At 43.0% G+C, this 16,725-nt stretch overlaps 2 protein-coding genes across 4 annotated transcripts in view; one reads left to right on the top strand and one right to left on the bottom strand.

The window, feature by feature from the left end:
• Positions 1–9,716, top strand: part of Ryr3 (ryanodine receptor 3) — a 521,956-nt gene extending 512,240 nt beyond the window's left edge. The window contains 9 exon segments of the mRNA XM_036183838.1: positions 188–315; positions 676–736; positions 1,096–1,242; positions 3,051–3,185; positions 4,547–4,703; positions 5,496–5,560; positions 5,950–6,050; positions 8,159–8,210; positions 9,102–9,716. Of these exon segments, the coding sequence (XP_036039731.1) occupies positions 188–315; positions 676–736; positions 1,096–1,242; positions 3,051–3,185; positions 4,547–4,703; positions 5,496–5,560; positions 5,950–6,050; positions 8,159–8,210; positions 9,102–9,197 (942 nt within the window). The 3' untranslated portion in view covers positions 9,198–9,716.
• Positions 1–16,725, bottom strand: part of Aven (apoptosis and caspase activation inhibitor) — a 158,286-nt gene that overhangs the window by 12,146 nt on the left and 129,415 nt on the right. For 2 of the 3 annotated variants that reach the window (XM_036183843.1, XM_036183842.1), the window contains exons 3-6: positions 15,024–15,094; positions 13,450–13,545; positions 11,257–11,590; positions 10,358–10,511 (exon numbers count right to left, since the gene is read on the bottom strand). In XM_036183843.1, coding sequence (XP_036039736.1) covers positions 10,396–10,511; positions 11,257–11,590; positions 13,450–13,545; positions 15,024–15,094 — 617 coding nt within the window. In that variant the 3' untranslated portion in view covers positions 10,358–10,395. Of the gene's footprint in view, positions 1–9,377; positions 10,512–11,256; positions 11,591–13,449; positions 13,546–15,023; positions 15,095–16,725 lie in introns of those variants that run through there. The other variant, XM_036183841.1, reaches the window with a different exon arrangement.

Here is a 16,725-nt window from a genome sequence, read left to right as displayed (position 1 = left end):
ACTTGCCATTATTTCTTTAGTTTTCTCTAGGGGTAACTTTTCCTTTTCTGGCCAGTTTTGAATGGTATCTTGTTTAACCCTTTGAAAAAGTCCAGAGCATAGCAAACCTCTCGAAAAACCTCAGAGCTGGAGAAAAGTTGGGTGGTGGTGTGTAGCCACAGCTCACCCTGTCATTTCTCTGTTTTAGGTGATCAATAAGTATGGAGATCTCTACGGAGCAGAGCGCATTGCTGAACTCCTGGGTTTGGACAAAAATGCCCTGGACTTTAGCCCAGTAGAAGAGACCAAAGCAGAGGCGGCATCTCTGGTGTCATGGTATAGATCTGAGGAGTTCAAGTCCAAGGGGCTAAGATAAATTCTTTGTTTTCCATTCCTCTCCAGTGAGCTAGAGGGGAAATTATCAAATTCTTATGCCCCAAAGAGCCCAAAGACTATGGTTCCCAGTGAATGGTTCAAACCATTCTTTGTCTTATGGCCAATCAGTTCTTATGCCCCAAAGAGTCCAAAGACTAAGGTTTCCAGGTGCATGGTTCAAACTATTCTTTGTCTGAGAAATCTATATAACTTGAAAAAAAGTTGAAGCTGTGTTTCTGTTTTTAACCATAAGAAATTATCCCCTTTACTAATCATTTAACTAACACTGACATAAATTGTGAAATTATTGTCCCTCTTTAGGCTAAGTTCCATCGACATGAAGTACCATATTTGGAAGCTGGGGGTGGTTTTCACTGACAACGTAAGTATAGTACAAAAAAAACAAAAAAACAAACAAACAAACAAAAAAAAAAAAACAACAAGATCTTGTGTCGCAAGTCAGGGGATCTTGTTGGAGGCCACAGGGAATAAGCCAGCCCTAGGTTTCTCAGGCAGTCTCCCTGGGTGATCATGGATCTGAGAGGTGTTGAGGAAAGCCCTGCCTTGTACAATAGTATTTCATAAATGGGGCTCCTTTGTAAGGTCTTGGGACAGCTTACAGCACCCCAGTACCTATGCCCCTTTTCTTCATGTTGTTCCTCAAAATGAGGGGAATATAGTTTAATGAGCCCATTGTATCATGAATGCCTGAAAATCGCCAACTTTCTCTCATTTCCACAGTCCTTTCTCTACCTGGCCTGGTATACAACTATGTCTGTCCTGGGCCACTACAACAACTTCTTCTTTGCTGCTCATCTATTGGATATTGCAATGGGCTTTAAGACTTTGAGGACAATTCTGTCATCTGTAACTCACAATGGCAAACAGGTATTGGGTTTATACTCATTTGGAACAGAATGTATAGGAAAAAAAAAAGTAGTATGCTGGTGTATGTCAGGAAGAAGTTTGTCATAGTATGTAATGCTCCTTTCTCGGCCAAATATTTGAACTACTAGCAGTTTTTTGTTTGTTTTTTGAACCCATATCCAACTGATGATGGAACACTGAAGTTAGGATCAACTAGGAGAATAAGGATGGGCTGAGCAGAGTAATGAACATATCAGAATTACTTTGGGTACCTTTTATGGACCTACCTCTTCCTCCATGGATCTTATTTAACCCCTGAGAGATTTTATATCTGACATGTGTCCCTAATAATCCATAATAGGTATACTTTTATTATGCATACATACATACATAATGTGCATATCTACATGGCTAAACAAAGAATTGACTTTGACCATATGTAAAAGACTGGATACAACAATGACTATGGTCACATTAGAAGCCTCTAATGGATTCTCCTTATTTGCCAATTCAAACTGCTCAGCATTTTCTTCTTCAATAAGTATAGTTAAGTATGTATGAGACATATTCCATCATATTTCTAAACTTTTGTATGGGGCAGGGCAACAAGAAAGTTAGAATATGCCAAGCTTATGCCATGTTTCAGGTACTGAGTCTCACCTTATAAGGTACATGTTAATCTCAAAGGAATTCAGGCTAAGAGGCTGTGTGGCCCCTAGAACTACACAGCTGGTATGTGGCAGAGCTTATGTCAACAATCCCTTTGCTTTACTTTCGTAAGAGGACCAGTTCTCCCTCTCCTCTAAAGCACTTCCTAGGAGCTCTGTTCCTCAAGATCTGAGGAACTTCATCTCTCAGGAGGCTAAAAATGTATCAGTTTTGATGCTCACCTTCGCTTTTGCCTGCTCCCTTTCGGACAGCTCCTCAAACACAAGAGATCGACGCTGTTTATCTTCCAGTATCTAGTCCCTGCTGGAATGGGCCACAGAAGCAGGTCCTTGGCCTCCTTATATAGCATGGAAGTAAACATGTCCTGTGACACCATGGTGGGCCTATGTGGACTCCTTGGATCAACTACTGTAATATTTATAATAACTTCCAAGCTGTGGTGATTATGCAGATTATGGCTGTGATAAAATACAGCTGAGAAATAGCTACCAGTCTGAGGAAACTTTAGGTTTTCTCAGTAGCAGCTTTGGAAAACAAGTAGCTCTATACACACAATAGAACCCTCTCACAGCACCTTCACTTGGATCCACAGGTACATTCACCCTTCGCCTGTGTGCAAAACCATACTCCAGGTATTAGTGTGGTGGGGATGCCTTAAGAAATTACTAGATTGGTGACTTAACTGATGGAAATCAGTAACTTCAGGCTCTTGAGACTGGAAGTGGAAGTGTTAACTGGGTTGGTCCCCTCTAAGGTTTATCTCGCTTTGAGCACAGTGATGCTCTGGTGCCATTACACACGTCACTCTGGGTGCATATGTTTTAAGTCATTGGGTTCTTAATCTCCTTTTATAATGACATGAATGAGATTAGACTGGGGACTACCCACACAGCCTCCTTATAACTTAACCTCTAAACACTGTCCCCAAATAGTCACAGCCTGATGTACTTACTAGTGGTTAGGACTCCACACATAAACTATAGGGAGGATACTGTTCAGCCCTGAACACTTGACCTATGAACTCCTTTCTCCTGATAAGCCTGGTCAGCCTGTTCTCCACCAGTAGTCAAAGCACATCACTGTCTCCCTTACTACTGGGGACCCCATGAGCCTTTCAGGGTTGAAATTCCACTCCTCTACATCTGCTTCCTCATCCCTAGCTGGTTCTGACTGTTGGCCTCCTGGCTGTGGTCGTTTACCTCTATACTGTGGTGGCCTTCAACTTCTTCCGCAAGTTCTACAACAAGAGCGAAGATGAGGACGAGCCGGACATGAAATGTGACGACATGATGACAGTGAGTACCCATCAGCCATGGTCACAAGGCCTCTTTGGAAGAGATGAGTCAGAGGCGTGGTTGGCAAAATAAACAGCTTTGTGGTGTTTGAGCAGAAGAGACTAGGTGTCATCTGTCCAAAAGAGGGCAGTGTCCTGGGGAGATGGAGGTGATGGTAATGGGTGTTATGACACCATGGAAGACAAGGGGTACCAGCATTTCTCTCACTTTGGGATGATGATTAGGCATGCTGTGAGTGAGCACATCTCAATTTCATGGCAGTAAATCTTTAGTTTTCATCTCTGAAAACTGGGAGTGAAGTTCTAAGGATCAGACCCTTAGTTCAGCCACCCACTGATCTTCTTTCAAAATAGCTACCAAAGGTTAAAGAGCCTGGCACAGCTTGGGGTAACACATACTGTGGAGGTAGCAGCAGCATTTTCTATCACAACCTAATTTCAGGGGAAGACATGCTAGTTAAAGGTCTGTGAGCATTTCTCTATAAAAGGTAATGCTTATTGCTAAAACTCCCCTTATGCTATCTTGGGACAAGGACTCTCACAGGACAGCAATGCCCATCATCAGATCACCGATGTAACCAGTACCTGGCTTCAGGCTGCTCCTTGCTCTGGATTTGCCTTTTCTCTGGGAGCCTAAGCCCTCTGGTGAGCTAAAGGATAAGGGTGCCCGGCTAAATGAGGCAGTACTTGGCTGAGTGTGTTGAATGATCCTTATCCAAATTCTTGGGACCATAACTGCTTCATATTGGGGGATATCTGCATATACGCACGCTATGTCTAAAAAAGTGGGGTCAAAAATCTAAACATGAAATTCATCAGCTCCCTCTATATTTTAAACCCAAAGTCTGGGAGTAATTTTACGCAGCGTCTTTAGAATGCTTGTATTTTGACATGACATGAGGTCAGGTGTTGAATTTTTGACCTGAGGAGGTGTCATGACAGCATTTGACCAGTTTTATGTTTAAAAGCATTCTGATTTCAGGTTAGGGATGCTCAACCTATATTTAAGATTCTACAAATCCTTGACAAATATACAGATGATAAAGAAGCAGAAAGAGCCTAAAAACCAGGCTGGCACTCTTGAAATTCAATAAGACAAAATCAATAGCTGGCATGTGCCATACCATCAGACCCTAACAACCTTTACATGCAACACAATTCAAAGTAGGTTTTCAAAAATGTAAGAATCTTTTGATCCTGGTAGACAGCAAGCTGGGTGCAGTGGACAGAAGAGGCCAGCATCACTAAGAAGGTCCCTGCTTCCAGTTCAGGATTATCATGGTTAGGTCTGCAGAGTGAAGTGAGCATGCTCCTGGAGAGCCATGTACCTTTCACCTGAAGTGCCTACCCCATCTTCCCTAGTGCTACCTCTTCCATATGTATGTGGGAGTGAGAGCGGGGGGCGGCATTGGTGATGAGATTGAAGACCCCGCTGGTGACCCCTACGAAATGTATCGCATCGTCTTCGACATCACCTTCTTCTTCTTCGTCATTGTCATCCTGCTAGCCATCATTCAAGGTAGGGTTGTCAATTATAGTATGTAGGACCTGGATTAAATAAATCTAGTTTTGCTTTTCTACATCCATCAAGTGATTGTTTTATAAAGACTATTCCCCCCTAATTCATCTAACTTGTCAATCTAACAACGCATTGAGCACTTACTGTCTACGAAGCCTTGTACATATAGAGCCAAAGGGCCACCCAGACTATTCTAAGAAACTTGAGAACATGCACAGAGTTCTCCTCACTCTAAATTACGTCTTCATCCCTTCTGCTTCTGAGATGTCTCCTGTGGCTTGCCTTACCTGTCTTTGTTCTCCCATACAGAGATGTGAGGAAGCAGGAGAGAAAGCAGCTATAAAAATATGACATGGCTTACTGTTTTTTAGAGTCAATAGGAATGTACTGCTATTTTAGTCAACAGCTTGCTAGGAACTGAAGAAGGAAAGATGATGAATTTCGTTTGAGTCATGCTGAAATGTGGTACTGATATTTAAGTGTTGAGGGCTCAGAAGCAAATGAGGGAAGACACTGATCGAAGACCAAGAGATCGGTATCTAAGGGATCAGGAGAAGGCAGCGTTAGGGGAAGTGGCCATCAGTACTGAAGCACCCAAAGAGAAGTCATGAGAACTGATTAGCCAGGACCAAGTGTTTGAAAACACAGCTCTTCCCCCCTTTAATTTTGCTATAATTGACCAGCTCAGCTTGATAATTCACTTTTTTGACAAATCAAAATGGCCTCTGCCACTTCTCCCCTAAGACCATGGTGCAGGTGAAGGTACTTTGTCTTTTGCATTTAAAAACCCAGGTCTGATTATTGATGCTTTTGGAGAGCTGAGAGACCAGCAAGAACAAGTACGTGAAGACATGGAGGTACTGTTCTTTCTACGTATTTCAACCCCACATAGGTTCCTCAAACCACAGATAGGGCTATTAATTAGGGTCATCCCTAAGCAAAACTACTAAAAGGTTTGCTTCCCGTGCCCGCTGTCACCCCTTCCTCTGCACCAGTCTACCAGCCCTGGGCCCTGATGCCCTGTGTGCTACACCCTCCTGTGCCTGACACACTGCTGCCTCCTGTCCCATAACCGGAGGGGACAGCCCCTTCAGCTAGGAAGGTGGGACTGTAAGTAAATGCCTGATAGCCAAAGCATTCAACAGGAAAGCAGCTTTCCATGTCCCCAGTTCAACCAGCTGTCAGCGTTTTTCCTCTCTGTTGCTATGCATACTAATCCCTTTTCTACTTTTGTTTGATTTGATAGACCAAATGCTTCATCTGTGGCATTGGCAATGACTACTTTGACACAACCCCTCACGGTTTTGAAACACATACGCTGCAGGAACACAACTTAGCTAATTACCTGTAAGTAGTCTTGGTTAAGGATGCCGTCGTTAGGGCAAAACAAAACAACGCTGTCTCAAAGTTTAGTCTGCTCATGTTGTTTCTGTTTGGAGAGGCAGCCATGCTCAGTAAAGGTGCCTCTATGCGCCCCTGTCGTTCTCTCTGCTCTTGGTTGGAAACAACTTCACAGTTTACACTCTTCCAGACCTAGGCAGCCCAACTCATGTCTAGGCCCCATTCCTCTCAAAAGCATGTGTCTCCAGCAATTCTTTACATCCTTAGGAATGTCCACTTTTACCTCCAACTATTGTCCAGCCTTACTGCCCCCACCTTTTCCATTCTCTGTGAACGCCTTACTAAAAGGCCTTCTTTCCCCACCGTATCACAAGATGGCGTTGTATCAAGTAGATGCAGTCAGATTCATGCTGGTGGCCAGTTTTTAGACACTCTGCTCTGCGGCTTCCATTAAATTCTGTGAAAGTGAGATATTCTGGGGAATGTTTAATGTTAGCAATGCAAATAATAAAAAATATTTCACTTTTCCTAGGGTCAAGCATTTACTCAAGTTATTGGAACCCTATTTAGTACCACTTATAGGGTATATCAATTATATGACCTGGTTATTCAGACTCCAGAAAGTGTGATTCTCAAGGGGAAAGTGATCTACTTTCTGACCTTGCTCTTCCTGCATTTTGTTCACATCTCACTCTTTGGGATAAAACAGGCCAAAGCTTGTGTTGAGTTTCTTTTTAAATAACCAGCATCCTTCCCCTAGTATCATCAGTATTTACCATGGCCATTTCTCATTAAGAGCACTCTCAGTCAAGAATACAGAAGTTGAGCCCACAGACCTGTGTAGGCAACACCAGGGAATGATACTAGAAGATGCTAGATATCTGAGTTGGGATTCCCTTTCATGATACCCTGGGACACTCTATGTGGTGACCTGCCAGCTAAATAAATGTGCCAGGAAGAGAAGAATGTTTCACCGGCCCAGGGCTTCAGTATGATAGAAGTATGAGATTCTGAATCTTGGGAGAGAGAAAGGAAGAAGCCGTCATAGTTAGAGCCGTTTCTGTGTGCCAGGACATAAGATAAAAATAGTACTGCCCTGTAAGATTCAAGGTTTGGGGCTCTGCTACGTGCAAGATATTTTCTCGACCTTCCCTTCCTTTACCAGTGCCACATTTTCCTTTCCCAAAGGGCATAAGACTGTTTTTTCTAGAAACCGTCTCTGGAGTTGTAGAATATGAACTCAGAGTATAGCCCCCTGGACACTTGTGTGTCACAGACAGACTCAAATCTTTGATACAGACCTTTTAGCACAAGTGAAACCACACCCAAAGCCTTTCCCCAGTTTTCCACAATGAAAAACAAAGCGATCCTTCTGGAAGGAGCATGGACTGAAAATAAATACTGTCCACATTTTTCATGATTCATCCCTGACATGGGATTTCAAGTCAAGTTTATATTACATGATAAACTGGCCTATGGATAGTTTTGTGGTAAAGGGTCCTGCCCCCCACCTTTTTGTGTGGTAAGCAAGAGAGCTTGCAAGCGGGCCTAGCTCAAATTTGGGGGGATTAAGAAGGCTCTCCCTCATTGGCTTGGAGATGAGCATCGATCATCATTAGAAATGCTTCCTTGATTCTTAAAGGCTTCTCAGTTTTCAAACCATATTTCCAATTTCTCTTAGTAAACAGTGTTAGATAGTTTGAGTAAGAAGTACCTTGGGCTGGAAGAGGATGGCTCAGCTATTAAGAGCACTTGTTGCTCTTGCAGAGGACCCAGGTTCAGTTCCCAGCACCCACCCAGGCAGCTCACAACTCTAGTTCCAGGATATCTGGTACTCTTTCTTCTGGACTCTGCTGGCTCTTGCAGGCACACAATATAAATATTTTTTTGTTTGGTTTTAGTTTTTTGGGGTGAGGTGGTTTTCAAGACAGGGTCTCTCTACATATCCCTGGTTTTTCTGAAACTTGTTCTGTAGACCAAGCTAGCCTCAAACTCGGAGCTTCACCTGCCTCTGTCTCCCGAGTGCTAGGATTAAAGGTGAGCACCACCGAGCACACTCGTTTGTTTGGTTTTAATTTAAAAACCTCTCCCTTCCCCATTTGTTCTTTTTCCAGATTCTTTCTGATGTATTTGATTAACAAGGATGAAACAGAACACACGGGTCAGGTAAGAACAAACTTTTTCAGTAAGAACTAGATAGTAAAGAAGACAACACAAACCTAAGTCTTGAAACTGAGTAGTACACTTTGGGCTATCTGAGGCTATTAGTCTCTTAGATGCATTTTTTTTCCATCACCCTTTTTGTTACTTAAGAAGTGAGAATTTCATGGTGACTTCAGTCTATTCCCCAAGTTCCCCTTGGTAATCCTTCCCCACAAACACTGACATTTTCCAAGCCATTGTGTTTACTGCTTCTGTATAAAATAGCTGGGGGTGGGAGGACAGTAGAGAGAAAAAGACAACGAAAAACCACCGAGTGGGTGGCTGTAACAAAGAGCAGGAGCTTCAGAGGAAGACAGTGGGAGAGACAGCATAAGAAAGAAGGGCCTTGTGTGGGGTGACAACAGGAATGTGGAGGTGTGGTGAGAGTGGATGAGTGAGTAGCTGTGTCAAGTAATTCTGTGACTAACTATGAAAAGGGAAGGTGGAGAACACAGAAAGAAAAGCCTAGTTACTCAACATTCAAACGTCAATGGATAAGAAAACTTTATGGCGCAAACACCTGGGTTTCAGATCGAGCCTCGGGTAGCATGAAATGTCCCCTCAACCCGCGTTCTTCTTTAGTCCCCTCTTTAGTCCCCCATTTACAATTGGCATGGGATTGAATAGCTAGAGGGCCGGAGGACAGGTTTTCTTCCTCCACTTTACCATGATGGGAAGACATGACTTCTTGCTCACAAAACCAAGTGGGCTAGGGAGAGTATGAGAACATGCCCACGTGGCTTTGCATCAGTTCCCATTGGTCTTCCTAAAGCAAATCACACAGAGCGAAAATAAACTGATTTTAGCTTGTTGTGTGGTTTCAACACAAAGTACTCTTTGCTTACACTGTTTCAGGAATCTTACGTGTGGAAAATGTACCAGGAAAGGTGCTGGGACTTCTTCCCAGCTGGCGACTGCTTTCGTAAGCAATATGAAGATCAGCTCGGATAAATCTGAATTCAAGATGAGCCATGATTCTGGACAGTCACCTTCTAATGCAACAGAATCCTTTTTTTATACTTCCTTAAAAAAAAATCTATATTTGGAAATTGATTTGGCATTTGTGTCCAATGGACAAAGAATGGCAAACAGTCAAGGATTCCACCCGGCTGCTCACAGGGCTCCCAGTTCTAAGAGTTCAACTAGTTTATTGGAATAGTTCAGAGAAACATGAAGTCTTGAACACCTACATGTCATGCAAGAGGACGCCGGCCAGGGACCGATGGGGAGACCTACACAAAATTATGTTCAACTCATGTTAACTGCAACCTAATTTTTCCATGGTACTTGCTAGTGACTCTATCCAGAATCAGCTTGAAAAGCTTTAAGCAGCTAAAGAAATAGAAAACAAACACTTTGTCGAAACTGAAATATCGATTAAGTGCCTTAAAAATCTCTTTAGATATAGCTATGCAAGTTTTTTATGTTTGTGTTCTGGAAGGCCAACTCCATTAAACAGCTGTGCTGGTATTCTGTCTTACTTTATGAAACTGCACCTGAAGGTAATTCATATCATTTCTTCACTAACAGCTTCTCAATGGCTGTTAGTTGAAGAAAGGCACTGTACTGAAATTTCAGAAAAATCTCAACCTTATGCCAAACTTGAGTGATGCTTTATGGCCCCGTGTAAGTAGCGGAGCTGCCATGTTTTAGGTCAATCTCCTCCAATAAAGTCAAGTGCCCACTGCAATAAAGTAACACATGCCAGTTCATAATTTGGCTTCTCGTCACGGACCATTTCAGTCATTCCACAGCAACCTGACTGCTGGAGTCAGGGGCCAGAGACAAGCAGCCCACGGGCTTCATACCACAAGGAAATGTCCATAGAGCAGAGGGTGTTTATTTTGACCAGCTGCATGCCTCGTTGCTTGTGTATAGTCCCTTAGCTAGCACCTATTATTCTGTAGTATTGGCAGGAAGGAGACTGAAAACATAGCTGCGATACCCCCGGTCCTTAAATCTATTAGGTGACTAAGCCGATAACAAGAGAAACAAAGCCCCAAGCAAGCCTCATACATGTATTCAGATGGCATCAAAAGCAGAGGTAGGCATTGGCTGCAGTAACAGTACATGTTAGCATGGGGTATTCTGGTAAACTAGCCCACCCTTACTTAGTTTGCTTCAGGCACATTTCCCCCATCCCTCCTCCTCAGGAAATCATGCTGTCCAGCCAGTCTTCCAGCTCTTCCTCAGTAACATTTTTGGATGTGCTCGTCTGTTCAGGTTCCACATTTTTCTCTCCAGTCACAGATGGTTTTTCAGGAACTATGGAAATAAAATCCACATTAGCCACCTCACATCAATTACAATGGTGAGGGTTAAGGCGTCCTGGGGGTTTGTTTGAGGATATACTTCAGCCCAAATTACTACTTTCTCCACAACAAGCAAGAAATTCTCATTATTGTTCCCGCTAAGATACAATCAACAGTATCTAAACAAAATAAGCAAAGGTACAGATTTGCTCTTCTATTTATACTGAAGATGAATTTCACTGCTCACTAGTGTTGTGGAGTTTGTTCTAACACAAAGACCCAACAGCATAGCTTAGTGTCCTTTTCCTGTGGGGGCAATCCTGAAACATCATAATGACTCTCGAGTTCTGGATATGACAGTTACCACATCAGAAGGGCTACCAGCTCACAAAATATTTACAAGATAGAAACATTCTTTTGCTTTAAAAAACGAAAACAAAACAAAAATCTGTTTCCAGCCTGTTCAGTCGATTAAAAGGTCTTCTACTGAAAGGCTTTTACAGCAGTTCAATTTGCAGCTCTAAATTTAATACTGCAACTGGGCTGGCAGCCACTTTGGAAGCCTAAGATATACTGAGTAAGAAAAACTGTCAGAAAGGTCAAAGCAGGGGAAGCTGTGATTTGCCCAGGGGAAGAGATACCTGGGACATGGCTAAATCAATATCAGACACACAGGGGTATGCACAGGGGATGTAGGGCTGTTCCCATAAAAACACCAGAACTGAGAAGATGAATGGGAAATGAAATGACAGCCATACCTGTTTCCTCCTGGGCCACCTGCCCCTCTCTTTCTGGTTCCTGGTCCTGAGACGTCTGGTCAGGACAGATTCTGTCTTCCTCTTTCACAGGTGCATCTAAATGCAGCAGCACGTCCAGTTCATCTTCCAGATGGTCTGCCACTGACTGTGGTGGGAGTGGGGCTTTTTGCAAACCCTCTAGCGGGCTTGGTCTTAAACTGTCTTTGCCCAGAGACCTAGGACAACTACCCACAGCAGATCTGAGCTCGGAGATGGGCCCCCTTAACTGCATGCCCAGCTCCTTGCCGTCATTTCTCCTTGGTTTCACCTGTGGAAGTTCCAAAGGGACTGTGGTCTGAAAAAGAAGCATGATGTCAGAATTTAGTAGAATCCTCATGTTTGCTTAAGCACAAGAAGTTAAGGAAGCCATGCAGTCTTGTAGGTAGGAAACTCAATTCAGACAGCCCACAAAGCATCTCCTGTTGGAGCCCTATTGTAGCACTCTTCCTGACCCCCAGGGTGAATGACAAGACTATGTGGAAACATTACAGGGCTGTGTCTCCCACTCTACTCCCCTCTAATACGTGCTAACTAGGTCCGAGGTGGAATGAAAAGCCCACATCTTCCTATCCCTGGCCTGAAAGCTGACTGTACCACCGTCTATTTGAATTGATACTTGTCTATAATGAAGAATGGCCTATCTGTAAAAGTTATTAAGTAGTAATTAGCCAAGTAGACTTGGTCACTGTGCTTAGATGACTGGGCAGAATCATTTGCCAAGAAGAAAAGAACTCACCTATCATTTGAACATACAATGTCAAATCTGAAGAAAATCAGACTATTTGGCTACATTTATAGAACATTCAAAACCAGGTAAAACTATGGTAATAGAAGCCAGGGTAATGGCTGTCTTGTGGGCAGATAGGGATTTAAGGTATGTGTGGTGGCCTCAGAGGAACTGGCAATATTCTGACTCTTGAATGCTGATTCCACAGTTACATATACTTATCCATACATTTGGCCCTATCTGTGCTATGCTTCAAAGATTTCCCATATGACTGTGACAAGGTCTCAGCCTAAGGTTGAGAAACAGTCTTTTGGGGTAAGGCCACAGGGATGGCAAGGGCCCACAATGTACAGGCTAGACAGTGTGCCATAGCTATAGCAATTGAGCCCTACTCTTACTTAAAGGCCCAAATTGCTAGTAACTCCCAGAAGTTTACTTCAGCATGGCCTTATAAGCATGAACTAGACCAATGTCCAGAATTGCAGTGTAGAAAGCGAAGCCAGGGTGTGGTCCTCTATGCTAATCCTACAACCACTTCATAGATCTCTGTGAGAACCTGGAAGTTGTTTTCCTTCTTTTTTAACCTCCTAGGTGATAATAATGCGCACAGTTGAGAACAGACCTGAAGTCTATGGATATGAGTGTGAGTGAGTGAGTGAGTGAGTGAGTGAGTGAGTGAGTGAGTGTGTTTGGGTGTGTGTGTTAGTGTCTCTCACCTGGACCCAGGTGACAGCTTTCTTAAGATGGCTTACCTACTCTGCCTTTGTACAAGAGCACACAGACACAGCCATGAATACAAACTCCAACCGCTCAGCCTGCTTTCTATTCTCCCAGCTCAGTATTTACCATGATCATTTTCATTAATGCGGACCTGCCTGGGTCATCATCTCCTTTCCCTGCAGCTCAAGTAATCTTATACCTCAGACCTCAGCTTACCCACTGCTTCCTGAGGAAAGCCAGTCCTAGGCACACCAATCAGGTTCATTACTACAAGCTCTTATGGCACACTGTAATTCACATAACTTATCATTTCTATACATCTGTTGCTTCATTAAACTGATTAGTATCAATATTTTCCAGTAGATTGAGCTCAGGGAAGGAGGAACCACATCCACCTTCTCACTACTGTGTGCCTAGTGCCAACTCAGAGCCTGATACCTGAATATTCTGTGGTAATAGCTAGACTTTATAGTCCTTCTTGCATTCAATTCTATTACATTTGATCCATTAAAATATGTCATATATAAAATGTAACAGTAACTTCAAACAACTGTTTTGTTTTCCTTCAAACTTTCCAAGGTGACACCTCAGTATGAGGCCTCAGCTAGTGATGAGAAAGGCTCAGGCTGAGATGCCCTGCAGGCTATATTCTTCCCTCTGGTCTTTCCTCTGTCCCAACCCAGCCAGTAGGCAGACTCTGATTTTACCTGGATCAGCTCCGCAGCAACATTAAGCCGGACAGACAGTGGCAGCTGTTGAAGGGGCCAAACCAGTGACTCACTATCCACATAGAGTGCTGAATTCTAGATGGAGTGTAAAAGAGAGGGGGGTAAAGTAAGTGTGCGTAAGTCATTCACTGGAGTTACTTTTCTCTGGGAGTCCAGTAATAAATCACATCTAATGAGCTTCAACAGCTCTCTACCAACAGTGAGCCCACAGCTCGCTCACTCACTCAGAGACACAGGGCAGTGGTCACCATCACACCAAGCTGACACCATAGCCTTAAAATTGGGAGAAAACTAGCATTTTAATGAAATCTGACCAGAAACTTCCCCTAAACTCAGACTGCCGGTCCTAGGCAGAAGAGAAAAGAGCTGGTTAGGTGGTGACATGGAGTTGCCAGGTGTCCCCAAAGGAGCTGGTGGGTAAGCTCTGCTTCTCTTCAAATCCCAAACCAGCAACTTCCTCTCTCCAGCCAGCAGCGCTCGGGGTGGTGGCGGCACTAAAAGCTTCCTTTGACCCTTTCCACCCAGAAATGAAGTTACATTCTTGCACTGTTGTTTCAAACCAACAGTCCTGCTAAGTCCACAGCCAGACCAGTGGCTGATCATCTACTGTCGGATTAGCTACCTTGTAGGTGTCCTGGTGACTTAAGAGCTGGTCCTAATGAATTCTAATAGAGGCAAACACCATCCACCTCCAATGTTGGACACGGACTTTCATAGGCCCATCCAGGACCATGTCTTGTCCTGTAATTACTGATTTCACATTGGCAAAAAGCCAGAGATCCCACTGATAGCTCTATTGTAGGGGCATCTCAAGGTCAAGTGTGATAAAAGAAGACACCTGACATCAACTTCCCGCATTCTCTTCTCCTTCTCCCCTCCTCCTCCCTCCCTCCCATAGATGCAAACACTTACATCTCACCATAAAAGAATGTGAGAAAAAACAGGTGTGTAGTGGCCCAGGCCTGTAATGTCAACATTTGGTAGACAGACACAGGAGGGTCATGAATTTGAGGTCAGGCTGGGAAACAGAATGAAATCCTTTCTTACAGACCTTTGGAGGGAAAGTGGCACCCAGTCCACTCCTTACTCATGAACACAGCAAGGACCCTGACTAAACCTACAGCACAAACACAGACTTTGTGGTTTAAGGACGACGGACTGAAGCCCTTCTATGATGCCTGTTTTTAGTTTGTACGTTTATTCTACTAAATGAGGGTAATAAAGGTACAAGGTTAAGGAAGGAATGTCAGCGAAGGGTGAGGCTGGCAAAAAAAAAAAAAAAAAGCAGAAGAAAAAAGAAAAATAGCAAAGTAATCTACTGTGTTAAAATCATAACCATTAACTTCCTACTTCACAACTCAACCTATGAGACATTCATGGATGGCCTAATGAACTCAAGGTTGATGGACCTTATCAACTAGGTCTCTTACACATTCTCTCCAGAGCCAGTAGCAGAGAATAAAATGCATGCTCTTTTCCACAAGATTCATCTCTGCTATAATGGAAAGGTGCAGGGCCTTGGTCTTGAGACATTTAAGACACACTTGTCTTACCTGCTTTGGACATGAAGTTTCACCATCCCATTCTTTCTCCTCAGCAAATCGGAACTGTGAGAAGGAGTCCCCTAGGAATAGAAAAAAATATGTATATAATATACATACACATATATAATTTTATATACACACACATATAATTTTACACAGAAGACAGTCAGTTTCTGTTTCCATTTTAAAGCACAAGTGACATCCTGTGACATTCCCAAATACAGTGACATCATGCTGCAAGTCCTGGACCCAGTGCATATATATGGGCTCCAGAAAATGCTGTTGACAGTTACACTTACTTCATTCTGTTTTCACTCAATACTCCACCATTCCACACATCAAGGGACAAGCAAACAGGCCTGCAAACATGGCCAATTCCCCATATCTAGTCTATTTCCATCTTTTCTGCTCAGTGTATGCAAAGAAGTTTGTAGTTATGATGGGGAGGGGGCAGCAAGGCAGAAGAAAGAAGATGAGACTGAAGGACAGCATCTCTGGATTGACCCACAATGATAACAGACTATCTTTTTGATAAGTTATAATATTAATAACCTCCAATATTACTCCAAATGTCACCTAGTCACAATGTCAAACACAAGCTAGACTCAAAGACCGTACATTAGACCATTGTGTAAATCATAGTGCACTACTCTGAGTCTTGAGGTAAGCAACAATGTATGATGGTAACATAAGTAAGCATTGAAAATGATCCTGGGCAGCAAGCTCTATGCTCTGCTACATGGCTTGCTTTGTACATGCATATGCATCTGACAGTTTGCAATAATTCATGACTCATGAAGAATTCTCTCTCTAGCTTTCACAAGGATCTAAAATTTGGTCCTACTTCATTTACTTCCTGTCTCCCCAGGCAGCCCGTTTGTGCACTTTCATGCAGACAGTTCAATGCTCTGTCTCATCTTCTTCTTGTCCTGAAGACCCACATGCCTCTTGCCCTGCATCTCCTACCATCACAGGCCACTTCTTCCCTGTGTCCCCACCCAGGTGACAGAACCATGGGATTTGTTCCTTTCTTTCAATTAACAGAGTCAGGGAGAAAGAATTCAAAAAGGAAGAGACAGACAAAGGTAAAAAGTAGAACCTTCCTCTACATCCACAAGTACATGACCATGGTATTTCATTGTTGGTGAACCAACCTGATACTTCAAAATTCTTCAAATGTATGAAGTCTTATGTGTCCATATATGCACACATCTATTGTGATAATCCGTGCTTACTGTATAAAATGTCTGTGCAACATCATTTTTACCTACATTACTTTTTAGCAGGAGAAATGAAACTGAATAGTAAGGATACAGGGGAGAGTTATAAACTAATACAAATCTACCCAGAAGCTTGAAGGAGAATTCTGCAAGGAAAAGCTGGAGTTTTAAATACCTTTGTTACTAAATAAAGAACAAAGGACAAGAATGCAACTGTTCTATAGTTAGTGGGGGAAAACAAAACAGAGAAGCACAAGAAAAACTTTCTATTCTTTCAGCATTAAAAGTGGCCGGAACCCAATGCTTTATGCCTTCTAGGCAAGCACTTTACCTGGGTTCTACCCACAAGCCTCATTTTTTTTTCCTTAAAGAAGTATGCACATTAACCAATCTTACCTAAGTAACAGAAAGCCAGGAGAATTATCTCTTAACAGTGAGATCAGGCACTGTCTCTGACTCTGTTACCTACTTTGGGGACCCTTTCCTCCTAC

The sequence above is a fragment of the Onychomys torridus genome, chromosome 4 (genome assembly GCF_903995425.1).
Source record: "Onychomys torridus chromosome 4, mOncTor1.1, whole genome shotgun sequence".
In the NCBI taxonomy this organism is placed as follows: domain Eukaryota; kingdom Metazoa; phylum Chordata; class Mammalia; order Rodentia; family Cricetidae; genus Onychomys; species Onychomys torridus.
The sequence above is the reverse complement of the archived record's forward strand: the minus strand, read 5'-3'. Positions and strand labels throughout refer to the sequence as shown.